This window comes from Ceratina calcarata, unplaced genomic scaffold (genome assembly GCF_001652005.2).
Source record: "Ceratina calcarata isolate Rehan_Ccalc_2016 unplaced genomic scaffold, ASM165200v1 scaffold242, whole genome shotgun sequence".
Lineage (NCBI taxonomy): Eukaryota > Metazoa > Arthropoda > Insecta > Hymenoptera > Apidae > Ceratina > Ceratina calcarata.
Genome location: NW_017146161.1, coordinates 177535 through 195776, shown reverse-complemented (window position 1 = coordinate 195776; position 18242 = coordinate 177535). Strand labels below are relative to the sequence as shown.

General features: G+C 39.1%; 2 protein-coding genes across 4 annotated transcripts in view; one reads left to right on the top strand and one right to left on the bottom strand.

Moving 5' to 3' along the window:
* The first annotated feature begins 2312 nt into the window (after positions 1–2312).
* On the top strand, positions 2313–10948 carry LOC108622777 (uncharacterized). Its single transcript, XM_026811741.1, has 11 exons — positions 2313–3147; positions 3780–4079; positions 4381–4793; positions 4872–5049; positions 5120–5331; positions 5464–5747; positions 9037–9283; positions 9360–9627; positions 9756–10047; positions 10134–10349; positions 10447–10948. Exons 2-11 carry the CDS (start codon positions 3806–3808, stop codon positions 10721–10723), a joined length of 2661 nt encoding a protein of 886 aa, XP_026667542.1. The 5' UTR covers positions 2313–3147; positions 3780–3805; the 3' UTR covers positions 10724–10948.
* A 117-nt stretch (positions 10949–11065) lies between these two features.
* The window catches only part of Mhc (myosin heavy chain), a 36498-nt gene continuing 29321 nt past the window's right edge, over positions 11066–18242 (bottom strand). The window contains exons 16-26 of one of the 3 annotated variants that reach the window (XM_026811744.1): positions 17662–18035; positions 17336–17564; positions 16963–17246; positions 16327–16405; positions 15257–15986; positions 14682–15043; positions 14005–14400; positions 13577–13921; positions 13211–13459; positions 12887–12945; positions 11890–11970 (exon numbers count right to left, since the gene is read on the bottom strand). In XM_026811744.1, coding sequence (XP_026667545.1) covers positions 12907–12945; positions 13211–13459; positions 13577–13921; positions 14005–14400; positions 14682–15043; positions 15257–15986; positions 16327–16405; positions 16963–17246; positions 17336–17564; positions 17662–18035 — 3087 coding nt within the window. In that variant the 3' untranslated portion in view covers positions 11890–11970; positions 12887–12906. Of the gene's footprint in view, positions 11971–12886; positions 12946–13210; positions 13460–13576; positions 13922–14004; positions 14401–14681; positions 15044–15256; positions 15987–16326; positions 16406–16962; positions 17247–17335; positions 17565–17661; positions 18036–18242 lie in introns of all 3 variants that reach the window. The other 2 variants (XM_026811743.1, XM_026811742.1) reach the window with 2 other exon arrangements.

The window sequence follows — 18242 nt, the reverse complement described above, 5'->3', positions numbered from 1 at the left end:
ATAATCACTTCTATGGAAATTAATTTGCACAAGTCGAGCGCTAATCAAGCAAATATCGGTCGGTCTAGACATCGAACAACAAAGGTATGAAAGCATAACACATTCGTCAAGGTTTTGTACGATTTCAAGGAAATATCGGTCTCCCTAGTCTATTCTTTATATTCATTTTCTGTATCTATTCGCTGTAGCCTTTCACTGTTTCTTAGTAATTTTTTTACAATTAGTTTTTCGTCTACACTTGTTTCGAGAGTTCGCTAAGGCCTGGTTTAACTTACGTGCACATATGGCAGCAGAAACTGGATACGCATAGTTTTCCTTCACTTTCTCTTCACTTCTTTTCTCGTGTCAAACAGAATAGAAGGGGAAAGTAGTAATGCAATAGGATATGAAAAATAGAATAGAAAATGCTGTCGATATTATGTTTATGTCAACGATTTCATAAGTTTTACTGTATTAACAATAAGTGTAAAGTCCTCGAGTTGTCCCCGATTCTTACGAAAGGAGAAATAGACCGTTTAAGCAACGGATTAAGTATTCTATTACTCAGGAAACTGCTCAAGGTAACAAGAGACATACCAAAGCTGTAATATGAATAATAAAAATTATTTATTATGCTATTCAGTTAATGAAAAAATCATTTGATGATTTTAAACGATGCTTAGAAAGTTAATTATAGTTTAAAAGGTTTGTTGTCGTTTATGGCACTCGTAATGGAAGAAGAAGTAAATTGTTGAGCCGCAAATCCGAGAAAATCGTTAAATAACATTTACAATGTACTACGGATAATTAAACTAGCGACACAATGACGGTTAGTCGCAGAGGTGGCATTAGAAAATTATGTTCACGCTTAAAGTTACCTACTACGGTTGCGTATTTCGCGTTGTCATGTAAAACTATCTATCTGTGTACGATATAAGTGATCGCGAAAGTGAAAGCAAGCTGCATAATGGAGTATCCAATCGACCTCGAAATCGCGCAACTGCCTCGGCCCGACACGATGCCTAGTCAAACCTGCTAAGAGGAACCGACCGAGCACCGGGTAGCGATTGCATTATTTAAAAGGCTATAAAAATGCATGTCGCGGGAGCCACTATTGCGCCTATTTCAATGAATTTTTAATCACTCATTTTATCAGATGCCACCGGAGCCCCGTTGTTCTCCATGCGATACCTTCCTCTTGCATTTGCTGTTTGAATGTTTTAAACTAACTATTCGTGTGTCAAAAAGTTCCATTTTTACAGTCATTAATTAATATTTATTTCGAATCGCAACTTCAAACAATTCTGTATGTAAAATTGTCCTCTTAAAGAAAATGCAATTAATGTTCAATTTTTTTGCATGCACTCTTGTTGTACATTCGTTTGAATCGGACGGGTCATTGCAAAGGTAAGTCAGAATTCCGGGGTCGAGTAGAATTAAGCAACGCGGTTGCCTCTGGTGGAACGCGCAGCGTGGGTAGATTAATCGATGTTTGATCGAAACGCGAATAACAGCGGGGTCTCACGGAGAAGAGCAATTGTCTACGAAGACGCTTTGCATACAATTCTCGCGGGTTCAACCGGTCTTTGTAAGAACTTTCACTTGTGCATTTTTCGCCAAAGGGAAGTGAACTAACTTTGATGATAAATCAGTGCGCAATTAAATGTTCCTTCACGCTTCGTGCTCCATTTTATACTACCCTCTTTTTTTTCTTTGTTACTTGTGAGAAATGCTCCATTATTCTTCTACCTACCGGGTTTTGCAAGACTTTCTTATTATTCCTAGCTGATGCGACGCAGGCTTTTGTACATCGAACAATTGTATCTCGATAGAAATTCGAAGAATGTAACTCCTTAAACGCATTTTTTTTTTTATCAAATAATATATACATTTTGTCAACTTTCTAGTTTAGATATGATAGAAGGAGATGCGTAAAAATCCTTTCATGTACAATATGTTATTTAATTACTGTAATAATTGTTTCATTCATTGTAATATATATTAAAGTGTCACCAAGATATGGAACAAAAGTATTATTCCTAATTACCAAAGGTAGAAAGTAGTCACTTTCATCGCTGGCGTAAGATTACGTGGGTTGTTGCAGTACATGGCTGTTGTTCTAAAATTAAATTAGAAGGCGTTTGGCCTGGCCAAACTTGTTTAATCGTTATCAACATGCGTACGTGTATGCAGGATATGAGATTACAGTGTCGGTTAATGAACCTTACAGTTTTGCGGTTTTCAACTGATTTTATCGAACAGTTAATTAAAGATAAAACTCTCAATTAAAATAATATAAATTCTTTAGATAAAATTACTTAAAATGTTACACGATTTGAGTTAACCAGATTAATCTGTTTAAAGAGATGTTCGTGTAACAGTTCTTAACATTTTTATTACTTTAAATTTGTGCCTGGCCTTAATTAGATCATTTAGCAAATGTGTTTTCTGCTAATAAGACGTGCGCGAGAAGGTATGTATCACCCACTGGCGATTCTTCGCGGGTCACGTAACTTGAACCGTGGCCAGTGAAGTCAACCTGAATATAAAAAATGAAGTATTTCACAAACTCTCATCGGCAGGACTTAATAACACTCTTTTAATAGCGTTTTAAGTCCTCGAGCTATACATCTAAATGAGCTGGAAACAAGACACGGTTGATCTGATCTCGTTTCTCGGTACACCTTATCCGGTGCTAAAATACAATTTCGTAATACCGGTGCGCACGCGTTTCGATTCGCAACGTTATGCGCCTATACTGTTATCCTTACTGCAATGAAATAAATTAACGTCTGCCACGAGTACACGTTTCGCTGTAGCCGCATCACCGTCGTTCCATTCCACTACGTAACAAACGTGGTATGATGGACTGGATAGCGGGAAACGATGAATCGCGGCGTTTTAACAAGTCCGTCGAGCGAATCGGTGTACCTACCCGGTAAAGCCTTGAACGGTATCCAAACGGTACCACGGGAGAACGTCTTTTCCCCGGCGAATTCTCAGTTTGTCGCGTGTCCCCGTCGCGGTAGCGTGCGGCTCGCGTGCCTCGATTTCTCGTTCATGCCTCGCAAACCGGAACGGCAACGAATAAATAAACTGTGCGATTAATCTGTGCAAGTCTGAAGTGACCAACTATCGAACAGAGGATACTTCAAAATTTGGATCCTGGTAAAATGGCACGTGTAATTATAGACTCAAAATAAACTTACGAATGTTTATAAAAATTACAAATATTCAAATTTAATTCAACTTCATAAGAATATGTTCTAAAGAAGGATATTTTGTGGAAATTGTTTAACGTGAGTTTGTTGACCTACATAGGGAACGGTGTACCTAATTGTTTAGCGTGTGCGATAGAAAGTATGATTGCAGTAAAAGTACACGCATCGCCTCTTGTCACTTATTACTGTCAACTTACTATCGCATTGGCAAAAAAAAATATTTTCCCGTATTAAATATCAAACACAATGTAATAAAAAATTCGTTTTCTTTTATTACAAAGATTTTTGTTACACATGATTAATAAGGCGTTCTTTGTTTTCTATAATTACGTTTGCTGAAATAATTCTCACTGGTTTGAGTTTACATGATGATCCATTGTAACAGTGCACTGAGAAACTCTCCTGCTTTTAGCCCGCAGCGATAGTGTTGCATCACCGCACGCTGCATCACATGCATCGTTAGTTTATCCTACTTTTTATAGATGTTCATATATATATAAGTTGAACTACAAATAGCTTTATTACCGTTATTTATGCACAGCGTGCATTAATTGTTAACTCGTACTGTCAACATCGCAGAAAATAATAATAACAAGGCTATCAAGATGCAAACTGGATCGATTCTCCTTTTCCTGAACGTTTTACTTCAATGCTACATTTGGAAGATCGTTATCGCCGGCGATAAGCTTCGCGTAGCCTTCCAATGGAAGCAGCTGGAATACGAATGGCCGAGCAACGAGACGAAGTTACTCTTCCCAGGATATAAGCAGGAAGATAATCTTCCTCTCGGCCTCGAGATTACGAGCAACAGGATCTTTGTTACTGTGCCGAGATGGAGGCGCGGCGTTGTTTCCAGTTTGAATTATTTTTATATGAATGGTAAGCTTTAATTCCTGCAAGCTTCCACTTGAGCAAATTCTTAGAAAATTGTAATGAAGTTATGTGTAACAAGGAACGATTTTCCTCTGTTAATGAAGAAGTGAGAGAAACCTGTGAATTACTTATGCATGTACAACAGAATCACAGTACAAATTGCTTAGTCATATGTGAATCATTTTTATTTTAGAGCCATTGTAAAAGTGATAAATGTTTATGACTAATAGATTCACTTAATTGTTGAATATTAATCAGGTAATGAGTCAATTATTGACATATTATATGTATTAATGAATTGTCACAGATACGCGCGAATCTCCAACTCTGATTCCGTACCCCTCGTGGGAGGCGCATGAATACAAAGATGGCAAAGTGCCGGAGATCATTTCGACGTTTAGAATCCGTGCGGATCGCTGCGAGAGACTTTGGGTTCTCGACACTGGATTCACTGATATGCTGGATACGCCGGAGCAGCATGCGCCGCCGGCATTGCTCGTATACGACCTGAGGAATGACCAACTGCTACGGAAGTTCGTCATCCCCGAGGACCAAAAAACGGCCGATTACCTTTTTGCGAACATCGCCGTCGAGGATTACTCATGCGAGGACAGTTACGCTTATTTGGGAGATCTCGCCGGACCGGGACTCGTTGTCTATTCATGGAAGTCTGACAAGTCATGGCTAGTTAAACATCACTTCTTTGAGTCCGATCCCAAAGTTAGTATCAAGTTTATAATGCACCGATTACATTTTTCTGTTACGATAAAAAGATTCTGAGGTTGTCATTTGATTAAGTTCAGTGACTTCAACGTGTCTGGCATCGCGTTCCACTGGACCGACGGCCTGTTCGGTATGAGCCTTCAACCAACGAATGACGGCTACAGTACGATGTACTTCCATCCGCTTTCCAGTAACATGGAGTACTCTGTTAGTACCAAGTTATTGAGAGACCCTGAACGTGCTACCTCCAAAGGTATATCATTTCGCCTTACTTTGTTTTAAATCTTACAGACTTGGAGTTATAAAGTGACTTTGGATTTCAGACAATGTCAATGAATTCCACGCCCTTGGTTCTCGCGGAGACAATGGTCATAGCAGCGTGAGCTTCTTAGATCCGAACACCGGTGTTCTTTTCTACGCGTTGACTAACATGAACGCGATAGCTTGTTGGAAGCCTCAAAATATGTTTACCCTGGAGCAGCAAGGAATCATTTATGAAGATAACATTACAATGGTCTTTCCTAACGATTTGAAGGTAAACTTTCATACAATTATTATATAAAAAAGATTTAATGAATGAATTAATTAATTAAAAATTATTATAAGGTTTGATTAGTTTTACTGGCTAATTTGTTTGTATCGTCGCTCCTCAATTTACACTTTTCAGGTTGACCGAAATGGGAATATTTGGGTGTTGTCGGATCGTTTGCCTAGCTTCATGTACGCTCATTTAGATCCTGACGATTACAATTTTAGAATTCTCACCGGGTCTGCCAAAGAAGCTATAACGGATACCGTTTGCTCCATGAGTTCGCCTCCGATTACAAATAATTCAGTTCATTTCTCCACTTTTCGGCCACAAACGAGTAAAAGTGCTGGGTGTATGAACAACTCGGAGCTGATCCTTGTTCTAACGATCGTCTTAGCGTCTCTTGTGAGAACGATTATCTGAGAAGTAGATATATATTATCGTTAAAATAGTTTTAGGAATTTACAGAGAGCATCATCGGGATATCGAGAACAGATCGTGTGAACAGGAAGTGATCAAAACGGGACGCTTGGGTAACGAATTAGATAACATGTGAATTTCACCCATAATTTCCTTTAAATTATTACGTAACGCAATTTATTTGGTACACGATCAAGTTTCTCCTCTAATACATCTTAATTTAACTTGTACAATTATTTTATTAAGAACTGCAGAAAGAAAAGGCCATTACTTTTTCAGTTGTCTCATAAAAATCCTGGGAAGAGAAGGCTACTGTTTCTCCTTTTATACGTAATTCTGCACGCTTTATAATCCCCTGTTCTACATATATTCGATTTATAAATTATTTAGATGTAAATAAAATATTTGCGTTTTTACCAAATACATGTTCTTGCAAATAGTTAGTAATAATAACAAAATTTCTTAAAAACTGGTTTATAGTTTCTTTCTATTGTAGTATCGAAGTATAGATATATTCGATCGGGCAGTAGAAATTAATTCCTGAAACTATTTGTTTTGCATTGTGTTTTGTACTTAAAATTAAAATATTGTGTAGGAATTTAGTTCACGAGTATAAAATTGCAAAATTTATCAATCGATTTATGTATTTCGATAAAACAACAAAATATCTGCTTGTAAGAACATACGGAGTATCCCAGCATGATACAAGCGAGGAAGGATTCTACGTGAAAAAATAAAATTGAAATGAAGAATAAATTCTTTTTATTTCCTTCATTACTTTCATTCTTGTTTTAAGATACGCGGCTTTGAATATTTTCCGATTCACATACTCGTGTACTCGTTTGAACCAATTTCGATACGGATGATTTTTTATGAATACTATTCAAATCGTGCGTAATGTTGATTCCTTATCAATACGATTTACCTATTTATTTCTGTTTTCTTAGACTCTATTTTTTTCATGTAGAGTCATCCATTTCTTCCTTGTGCTACCGAATGCTAGATATGTGTAGATTTCATGAAATTAATTTAGTCTTAGATTGATATAAATTCGTTAATAAGTATAATACATGAATGTTAAGTATACCAATATGTAAGATTTTAATAAAGTGTAAATTTTATTAAAAATAAAGACATAAACTGTAATATATAAATTCTATAGTATTCTATTTAGTGTGATCGTTTCTGCCTTTAACAAATCGAGTGGCGGTCTGACTTGTCTGTCTTAATCTACTGCAGAGTCTCTTCCCACTCCTCGCCTCGTTAGACAAGACTCGTCATTCTCGTCAATAGCAGTTCTCCGGTAGCGGTAAGCGATCGATCCCCAGCAGCATTTATGATAGTCCCGACCCATAGTTAACCGATTCGGGTCAACCGCAGGGACCACAGGAAAAAACGCTTTATGTACCCTGATATTCTTTTGTATTGTTATCTGTAATATTAGTTTGACAAAGATATATAAGGTCAGTTCCTGTCAAAAATTAAATTTAATATGGCAGATGTGTAGATAAAGTTATCAGATAAATTTTCGTAAGCAAAAATAGACATCATATCGTTGAAGCGTTACAACACAGAGCATTCTGTTTACTATTACTGTTAAATGGAAGTAAAAGAAAGACGCAAATGAAATGAATATCTTGGATTACATAATGATCTATACCATTTCTCAAGATACTGAAGACGGGGACGATATCGATTCATGAAGTAGATAATTAAAAAGTTCATGTTTGGGTCATTTATAAGCTGTCAACAAAGTAAATTTCCTTAGAATGTGTTCATAGGAATGAAACGTGTTTCAGCTAATTTTATCTGCAAACAGGTGAGGTACACGATTTTTAGTAATGTAATTAAAATGATAATAATAATTAATCTCGTATTATTGCTTGTATATCAGTTACATAGAAGAAAAAGTTACGAATTTCGATTTGCCTGTAAGAAATATGAGATAATACTTATTACACGTTACGTTCCATGAGAAATATATTTTTTTAAGACACTAGTTAATTAGGTATAGTCAATCTGGGTATAATTAACTTTATTATTGACGGAAAAATTTACATGTTATCATTTTCAAAAATGATTACAAAATGAAATAACTGATTACATATTTACATATTAATTCCTACTTTTTTATGTTTCCTAAAAACAGTCGAACTCGAGATAAACGCATTACGCGCTCGTATGCTCGCTTTGCGCATCACAGCCTCGCATTTTTGTATAATAGCGATTAAGTGTGATTGTGAGCTACGTATCACTTAGTGGATTGGCTATCATTTCGGGAGCAAAGTACATAAATACTTCGGTTCGTACGGATTCTGTTCAGTTACGTTCACTCGATCGTCATACAAAAGAGGGAAACTGCATTTAAAAAAAATATTTAATTAAAAGCATAGCGTGTCTGACGCATTGGCACGGTAAGACTTGCAAGCTTAATTAGCGTGATTCATATTAAACAATTTCTTTCTGGTTCAAAAATTTTCACGGAAGACAGCGTGACTAATTAATATCTGTATTACTGNTAAGTAAATATTGAGAATTAATATTGTACAAAATTAATTATTTTTGACCAACTAATGATTGCTTAATACAATTCATTGTATTGAAACAGAAAGTAAAGTATTCCAATATTAAAATGTTACATAAACAGTTACATCTCTACGTTTTATCAATTTATCTCTCGTAAAAATTTTTTAACTGCCCTATCTATAATAAGCTGCTTTTTTTACTAATCATGAATTGTAGTTTCGTTTTGAATATAAACAATTATACTTGATATTGTTATCTTACTTCGTGTGAGAGATATTGTCCTTCAGTCGAGAGTATAATTGGAAGAATCCAAGTATATTTCAGTTTGTTATTTTCATAATAATAAGGAGGAAAAATTAATATTTAAATTAAGTATTTAATTGTATATAATAACAAATATTGAATGAGATTATTATTATTCTATGGATGTAGATAATATTGTAAATAAACTGCGATACTGTTTTCATGAATTGTTTATAAGAACGTTTATGTAAAAGGAGTTAATGCTATTTGTAAAAAAAATTAGTATTATCATGACGTTCTTGTGCACGAGTAAACATTATGATAATTGCCAACAACACTGATTCTTCTGCATCATTTCCTGGAAACTATTTCGCATAGTTGTCGCATTTAGACTATTCCTAAAACCTAATACGATTTTAATACTTTCCATCACTATGCAAATGACATAAATAGTATCTATAATAGTGACATAATTAGTACTATTGTCTCCTTTTGATATTTACTACGAAATATATTATTTAGGATAAAAAGTGGAAACATGAAGAAAATAGAAAGTACAATACCAGGTCTGGACTATTTCCCTGGCAGGGATATTAAATTCAAAACCCCGTACAGTTTTCTCGAGTCGAGAAGGCAGATCGACGGCGCCGAAGGTTTATGGAGAATTAACAACAATTTATACGATTTGGAAGGTTTTGCGAGACACCATCCCGGGGGAGCAGAATGGATACGTCTTACCAAAGGAACTGATATCACAGAACTTTTTGAGGTAGTTACCTCTTACTCAGGTGGTTTTATTTATAGAAAAAAAAGAGAATAACAGAATGAAATGTGATTTCCTTCAGTCACATCATATAACTGATAAGGCTTCGAAACTGCTGCCGAAATATTTTGTAAGAGAAGCAGTCCAACCACGAAAGGTGCCATTAACGTTCAAGCCAGATGGTTTCTTCCACACTTTCAAACGACGCGCAGTGGAGAGTTTGAAGGGTGTTAATTTTCATCAACCAGCGACGAAATCGAATCTGATCGCCGATTTCTTATTTATCACAACTATTCTTCTTAGTCTCGCGACGGCCCATACGCAGTCTTACATATTTGTAGCATTCGCTGGTTCGTAAATAATATAATAATAATTCTTTACATTATGAAATTGATCAACAACTAAAATATTTATTAAGACAATTCTTATAAATTGTATAACTCTTTACACGAGGTTATTAAGGTATTTATCTCTACAGGAATTTTCCTGGCGTGGACCACGGTGATCGCCCACAACTATTTTCACATGAGAGACAATTTCCGGATGTACTATTTCGACATGAGCTTGATGTCGTCCAAAGAATGGCGAATAACACACGTTATGAGTCACCATCATTATCCCAACACTCTTTGGGATTTCGAGCTTTACGCGTTCGAACCGTTCCTGATGTTTTTACCAAATGGTAAAAAGAACCTGCTGAGGAGCGTCATCAGTCAAATTGCAACTCCTCTCGTTTGGTTACTAACATTTCTCCATCAGGGTATCGTAAGGTCCGCTGTTATTTTGTTTTTTAAATTTTCACGAATCAGTCTCTCAGTGATATATATTTTTGTTATCGTGTCACATTCGATTTCAGATATTATAGTGTATTCTATGAATATAAGCAATTCGAGTTCCGGGATGCAGTGCCTTTCCTACTTCCTACGTTGATGTGCTTCACCGCCCCGAGCATTTTGATGGCTGTGAAGCTTTGGTTTTTGATTATATTCGCAGGCAGTTTCGTGTTTTACATGATCGGTCTCACTGCGGCGCATCATCATCCCAATATCTTCCATGACGGTGATGTGTACAGGTAAAATGAAATATTTACATGGAGATTCGAGAAAAATTGAATTTTAGTTTATAGTATGCAACAGATGAGAGCTGGAACATGTATGTCGATTTTTCAGGGACGATCTGGACTGGGGTATTCTGGAATTGGACGCGGTGCGAGATCGAAATGTGGTCGACGATTCAGACTTTTTGGTGCTGACCAACTTCGGTCAACACGGTCTTCATCATCTTCTACCGACGGTCGACCACTGTTACTTGCCGCTTTGCGTAAAAGCTTTCGAAGACACTTGCAAAGATTTTGGGATCAGCACTCAGAAGTATACTTCGTGGGATCTGTTCAAGGGTATGTTTCAACAGATTCTCCGTAACGAGCAGAAAAAGAATTTCAGATAGAAATAAAACCAGTGGTAATATGTTAAAATACAATATATACAACGTTTATCCATTTGATTTGCAAGACTGAACTGCATGTATGCGTACAAACGCATAGCAATGCAACATAGATATTTTAATTGAGCTTGAGAGATTGTATTTCATTAATTTAATGTATGCACGAACAAATTTTGAGATGAAGAAAATATCTGATTTAATTTTGACTAATAAATGAATGGAAAGAAATCTTAGAATTTTTATTTCACAATCCTTGACCAAATATTTAAGTATCTCTGGTAAAATTTCCTCGGTGATATCTGGCAGAAATAATGTTCACAGGTAAGGTAGAACAATAAAAATCTATTCTTTCTTAATTTTATTTATTGCTTATTTATTTTAATAAATACATACTTCGGCTCTCTTTATAAATTACAATTAAGTTTATAGGATAGGATTATCGTTTGGATGACGTATATAATATTGCGCGTCGTCGCCGTTCAAATCCGTGACTAGCGTCGTTTTTTTCTATTTATTGTAACGTGTGATCTCAATTATTTTTATGTTTATCCTTTGGTTTTACAGTGTATATTATGTATATATTTTCTGTACTTTTTATTATCCAGTGTTATCCGTCCGCTTAATACGCGCTTATGCCATATTTTCTTCTTTCTGCCACGTTTTTTTCGTTTTTTTTTTTCGATTTCTTTTTGGTATCGATCTGGCTCTCGTCTTTCTCTCTTCTCTCTTGCTCTTCCACTCTCACTCTTTCATTCTCCCGTCCCTCGACCGTCAGCGCGATTGGTGAAGGCTCAAACAATCACCTCCACGTCTGTTATTAATTAACTCCATTCAATGTAACGATTAAATATAATAATTATAGTATTGCAATGCCTCAAAGAACTTTGTAACGATATTTATTAATCGACCACTTTTATTGTCAAATTGCCAAGGTTACGAACATTCTCTTTGTGTATAATAAACTTCAGCGTGAAGGTGTAGCGCGGGTGTGTACGAAGACAATGGGATGAGTTATATTATTTTAGTGAGATGACACGATGAAAGTTCGCTGGCTCGCGATCGATTCATTCGTATTCCTTCTTTTGCTTCTGTTCGATTTTGTTTCCTAAACTGTTACGATCGAGTTTCTTTTTAAACGAGTAAGTTGGTCGCATAACAGAATCTTTTTACAGTTCACCATCAGGCTGCAGGTCGAAGCGTGGCGGGAATGCGGAACCATCCAATTGGGGTCTGAACGCAGGTCGGTGTGGCTGAAATAATTTAAAAAGTACATTCATCATTTTTATCCGACATATTCATGATCGCTGTTAACGACGATGGGGGTCAGCATCGAGAGTTCTCTCAATTTCAACGATGGGATCAAGTTCAATTTTCTGTTGCATTTGCATATTTTTGCGCGTTATAATTATTTATTTAATCCTAATCCCATCTTTAACAAGGATCCAATACTGTCTCGTGAACAGAAAAAAAACAATTTTCGGGATTTTTTGCGACACGTTCTCTGTGTCGTTTGTGTTCAATCTGCACGTCACAGGTGTTTAAATCGAGAAACAACAGTGGGACATTGATCGAGGGTCGTAATACCTCTCTGACTTTCAGAGCAACTTCTCAAACTGGCCAACGTGATACTTTACAAAACCATGATGCAAATCTATGATTGGCATCGAGATACAATGAGGACGTTGTTACAGCGCACTCTGTCTATGTAAGATATGTCTATTCCTAACTAATTTCTAATCAAGCAATGATTCATCTATAATTGTCTAAAAAGGAACACTGCTGGTCGTTTATCGTCCGACTGATCTGTGAATCTGTTGGGATAAAGGTGATACACAACGTTAATTACTGATCAGGACCAAGCTTCATACTCCTAAAGGTACGCCCCCACAAGTGTTATCAGCTTTTTTCACACAGGTTCAACAAAATAAGACATTGACGATTCGGAGGGGATTCAGAACAATTTTTGTCAACGTAAGTTGTTCAACGATGCCGACAATATCGCACAGACGCGTGTTGCAATTGTCAACGACTGACAATTACGACTTGCGTCGGTGTTTAATTAGTCAGAATCGCTGGTATCGTGTATATGGAAACTGTCTTTTATTGCCCCGTTCTTTTTTTCGTTCCCGGCACACACACGTGCTCGCGACACTTGCACAAACTTACATGGACCGTCGCGATGCTCTTTATTCCATTGCGGAGGGCGCTTTACGGGCCTTCTGGGGCTATACAGGGACATAGAGATTTACAATTAGAAATGCCGAAATCTAAATCTTTTTATGCGCTGCGCGGAATTATCTTTCCTCCTTTTCCTGTTTCGTATAAGATTTCGTTTCTAGTTGCTAATTCGAAATCCTACGTCAACCTAAATACTTTGTGGAGATATTAATTCCGGGTCTTTTTCCATGTGCGATAATTCTTTTTTTTTTTAATAAACCTCATTTTGTGTTAAACTGCAAGAAGAATGGGTGAAATATCGAAATTGCTTACCGCTGGGCTCAGTCCACGCGCAGCACTTCCTCCGCGTCCCTTGGTGCGGAACTTGGTAATCGCCTGTTCAGCGAGGTCCGCCCTTTCCTCCGCTTCTTCCAACTCTTGCTGCGCTTTGCGGAATTTGGCAAGATTCAGGGCAGCGATCTCTTCAGCCTCTTCGATCTGCCTCTTGTACGTCTTGATCTTCTGCTGGAGCTTGTCAACGAGGTCTTGCATGCGTTCGTGGTTCTTGCGGTCTTCGTCGGCCTGAACATATCAAAAATAATCATCAATCAGCATTCATAATATCGTTCATCCATAATTTAAAATAGAAAATTCTAAATATAAAATTGTTCTAAAATGTAATGTAATTAGAAACTGTACTTGGAAGCTGAGTTCCTTGATGCGGCGTTCAGACTTGCGGAGGTTCTTCTGGGCATCGGCGTGTCTCCTCTGTTCACCGTCCAATTCATTCTCCAATTCACGGACGCGTTGTTCCAGTTTCTGGATCGCCTTCTTTCCGCCCTTGAGCGCGTTAGCCTCGGCTTCGTCGAGACGGACCTGGAGTTCCTTGATCTGGGTCTCGAGCGCCTTGCGCAGTTTCTCTTGCGTCTGAGCGTGGTCTTGTTCAGCTCGGAGTTCGTCAGCCAATCTGGCGGCATCGACCATCGCCTTCTTCGCCTTCTCCTCAGAGTTCTTCGCTTCGTTCAACAGCTCGTCCAAATCAGACTGCAAACGAAGATTTTCGTTAAACAGGCAAATTAATTCTACAAAGATTATATCATTGATTTCAAAATAGTAAGAATACTCACGTGAAGTGTTTGGAGTTCGGCCTCGAGTTTCCTCTTGGCAGCAGAGATGGAAGCGTTCTGGGCACCCAGTTCGTTGAGCTGTTCGTGGCAGTCGGCCAATTCCTGTTCAGCCTGGCGGCGTCCGCGGTCCGCTTGTTCAAGAAGAGTGCGGCTCTCTTCAAGTTCGTTCTGAAGAGCGTTCGCCCGACGCTCCGAGATACCGAGCAGTTCTCTGGCTTCGTCGCGCGCACGTTGTTCCTCCTCAAGCGCAGTCTGCACATCCTTCAGTTGTTGCTGGTATCTCTTGATATTCTTCTGGGCTTCAGCGTTCGCCTTGTTGGCGTGATCCAGAGCGATCTCGAGCTCGTTGATGTCGGCCTCCAGTTTCTTCTTCATGCGCAGCGCCTCAGCTTTGCCCTGGGTAGGTTCAAATTTTTAATTACAATCATGCTTGATTGAAACTATAATGGATTGTTCATCTATTGATTTGGAAAGTATTGAGAAGTGAAACTCCATATCAATCCAATAGGGCGACTAGCTTGAAAAATTCACAAATTGATTTTTTAGGAATTGAGTACTTAATATATTGGAGCAATCTCTTGGATGCCTCATCGCGTTGAAGAAACATTGACAAAAAGGTACATATTTTCACCCTTTTTCGATTCAGAAATTATTCATAATAATGTTCTTCTGTTTACCTTGGCTTCGGCTTCAAGCGATGCTTGCATCGAGTCGAGTGCGCGCTGGTGGTTCTTTCTGGTGTTCTCGAATTCCTCTTCCTTCTCCTGGATGCGTCGGTCGATCTCCTGTCTGACCTGGCTCAATTCAAGCTGGCTGCGCAACACCTTGTTCTCTTCCTGTTCCAGGGCAGCCTCGGCTTCCTCGAGGGCGGCTTGAAGTTCATCCTTCTCAGCCTCCAGGCGCTTCCTCGCCTTCTCGATCTCGTGAATGTTGCGTCCACCTTCGCCGATCTGGTCCAACAGGTCTTTCACCTCGTCGGCGAGGTTCTTGTTCTCGCGACGTACTGCCTCCAGCTGTTCCTGTCCCTCTTCGTATGCACCTGTTCAGGAATAAGTCAGCACATTAATTGATTGATGGAATTGCCAAGATATAATGTATTTTTTCCCGTAATATTTATTACTGATAATCAGACTTCGGATCTTTATGAAAACTAAATCGTTTGTAATATCAGTGTAGAAAATGTTATTTTTCTATAAATAAAATCCACAGTCTACTGATAACGAATGATAGCTATCAAGAATGACCGAAATACCTCTGAGCCTGAATAGTTCCGTGCTGTAGTTGCGGCACTCCTTCTGGCTGGCATCGAGCTCGGCAGCAAGATCGTCGACCTTGAGTTTCCATTCGCCAATAATCTTGTCGAAGGCCTTCTGTTTCTTCTCGGCAGCGTTCGCAATTGCAGTCGCGCGGTCCACTTCGATCTGTAGGTCTTCCACCTCCGTGGACAGTCTCTGTTTCGTCTTCTCGAGCGCGATGACCTTCTGGTTGAGAGATTCGATGGTCTCCTCTGCTTCTGCGAGTCGCGCCTGCAGCTTCCTCTTCGCTTCCTCGAGTTCCTCCGCACGTGCAACGCCCTCGGATTCGTATTTGGTGCGCCATAGTTGTGCCTCCGCGTTCGCCTTGCTGAGCTGCCTCTGGAGGTCGGCTTTTCCTTCGGCCTCCTCCTCGACTTGTTCCCGAATGTTGTCCAGGTCGTGTTCCAGGTTGCGGAATTTGCCAAGCAGAGTAGCGCGTTCCCTCGATTCCTCGTCCGCCAATCGTTTCGTGTCCTCGAGCTGGGTCGTCAGCGAGATCTTGATCTTGGAAAGCTGGCTGACCTGAGACTCGGCCTCCTCCAATTGACGGAGCAAGTCGCTGTTCTCGATCGACAGCTTCTTCTTGGCAGCATCGAAGTCGTTCAAAGTGCGGTTCACTTCCTCGAGTTTGCCCTGGGTCTCATTCAGTTGGTGTTGCAATTGTTTCACGATCTTCTCTTGGGCAGCCTGATTAAAACATTTCGTGTGTCAGACATCTTGATCAATTCTATTAGGTTTAGGCGAATTCACTTTTGGATAAATCGATCATTTTCCACACAATCGTAGTTTCATTACTGAATAATTGCCCAAAAGTGAATGTACCTGCACTTCAAACAGAGACGCACGCGGGGAGCAAGCTTTGCAAGCTGGTACACACTTTCTGACGACGCGTGTCACAGTTGGAGACCGATATAACGTTTATGATAAATTCTGTTGTTCTCCTGCTTCCTTGTCAGCTGCCTGATAAAGCTGTTAGTTGCGTTAATTTGCTGGATCTTTTAATGGTTCCGCGAACAAGGGATCTTACCTTCTCGTTGCTCAGTTGATCTACGGACCCGCGCATGTCATTTAATTCGCTGAAGTACTGAACCTTCTCCTTTTCAACCCTATTTTCCATGAAAACAAATGTAAAGTGGGTGATTAGTGACAAGGAATCGGCAGGAATAATTAGAATAATTTCACCATTTCACTATCGACAGAGGAACCTAATTAATTTTATTTTATTATTGATCGGGAACCTGAAAATGTTAAAGGAGGTTTGTCATTCCGTGAACGTTCGACTGCCAATATCATTTGGGAACCGGACAATAATTTTGGAACCATGCTGTAACTTTCATGACATAGAGAAACATTCGACAAGAGACGAGATGGACGAACAATTCTGAAAAAAATCACGAGGTTCGACACATTCTTTGCGTTTTGATTGTACCTTCTCCCTGGCAACCTGATCCGTTGTCGCACGAGAAGCGTTCAGTTCGGAGTGAATGTCATGACGTCCTTTTTCAGCTCTGTTAGAAATACGTAATTATATCCCTGGCTCTTTACAAATTTTTAACATAACGAATTCTAATTACAAAATTGAAAAAAAAAAATAGAAGTGCGATTGATTCAATTCCTTGTCGAGCATTGTCAAGTAAATAGATAAATGTCTGTATCAGCTTACCTAGCCTTGAGTTTGTTAAGGGTGTCGATTTGTTCTCCCATCTCGGCGACGGCGTCGTTGTGCTTCTTGCGCAAGCTGGCGAGGGTGGCTTCATGCTGGATGTTAGCCTCCTCGAGGTCTCTGCGCAGCTTGGTAAGTTCGGCTTCTCTCTTCTTGTTGAGCTCGATCTGAGCGGAGGTAGCACCACCAGCTTCCTCGAGACGCTCGCCAAGTTCCTCGAGTTCTCGTGCCAAGTCGCTGCGCTGTTTCTCAGCTTTCACGCGAGAGCCACGTTCAGCTTCAATCTGCATGGAGTACAATGAATTTATTCCGATTCCTTACTGCCACGCTGTACGTAAGTTCCAATATCAAAGAACAGATGTTGAGAACTTGCCTCTTCTTCGAGTTCTTCGATACGAGCTTGCAGTTCCTTGATCTGTTTCTGCAGTTTGCCGACCAAGGACTGTTCGTCTTCAAGTTTGGCAGTCAAAGACGAGAGTTCCTTGTCCTTACGTTGGATGGTCTGTTCGAGTTCCTTCTTGTTTCTCTCGAGATCGGCAACGGCTTCCTGTGTGAGTTTCAGGTCACCCTCCACCTTTCGTTTAGCTTTCTCAACATCGGCTCTGTAAAAGGCCACAATCATTTTCAATCATGAAAATACCATGTGTTCAATTTCTTTGACAAGATGAGATCACTTAGTATTATTGTATTAATACTAACCGTGATTTCTTTTCACGTTCGAGGGAGTCTTCGAGTTCGTCGAGAGTTTGTTCGAGTTTCACCTTGACTTTGTTAAGGTGATTAACCTTGTCTTCGGCAGCTTGGAGCTCTTCGGCAGTCTTTTGGTTGACCTCGCCTTGGTTCTTCTTCTCCTTGTTCAATTTGTTGATCAGCTCGTCTTGGTGCGCGATCTCATCGTTCAAATTGCGGATCTGGTGATCCTTCGTCGCCTTGTCCTGCTCTGACTTCTGCAGGTTCAGCTCGAGATCCTCGATGTCTTTCTTGAGACCCGCGACTTCCTGCTCGAGTTTCTTCTTATTTTGGAACAGATTGTTCCTCGTGTCCTCCTCTTCTTTGAATCTGTCGTTTAGATCCTGCAACGTATTTTCATCGTTGGTACTTAGCCATGCATTGTCGCATGTCCATGTACATTTATTATTAAAGATATACGAGACTTCTGTACACTGAGTCAAATTAAAGAGATTGCTTGAAGCGATTGCTTGCTGTTTAAACTGAATTTCCATTTGGACGTATGAATGTACAGCATATTTAATATTTAATTAAATATTGTAGATTCAAAT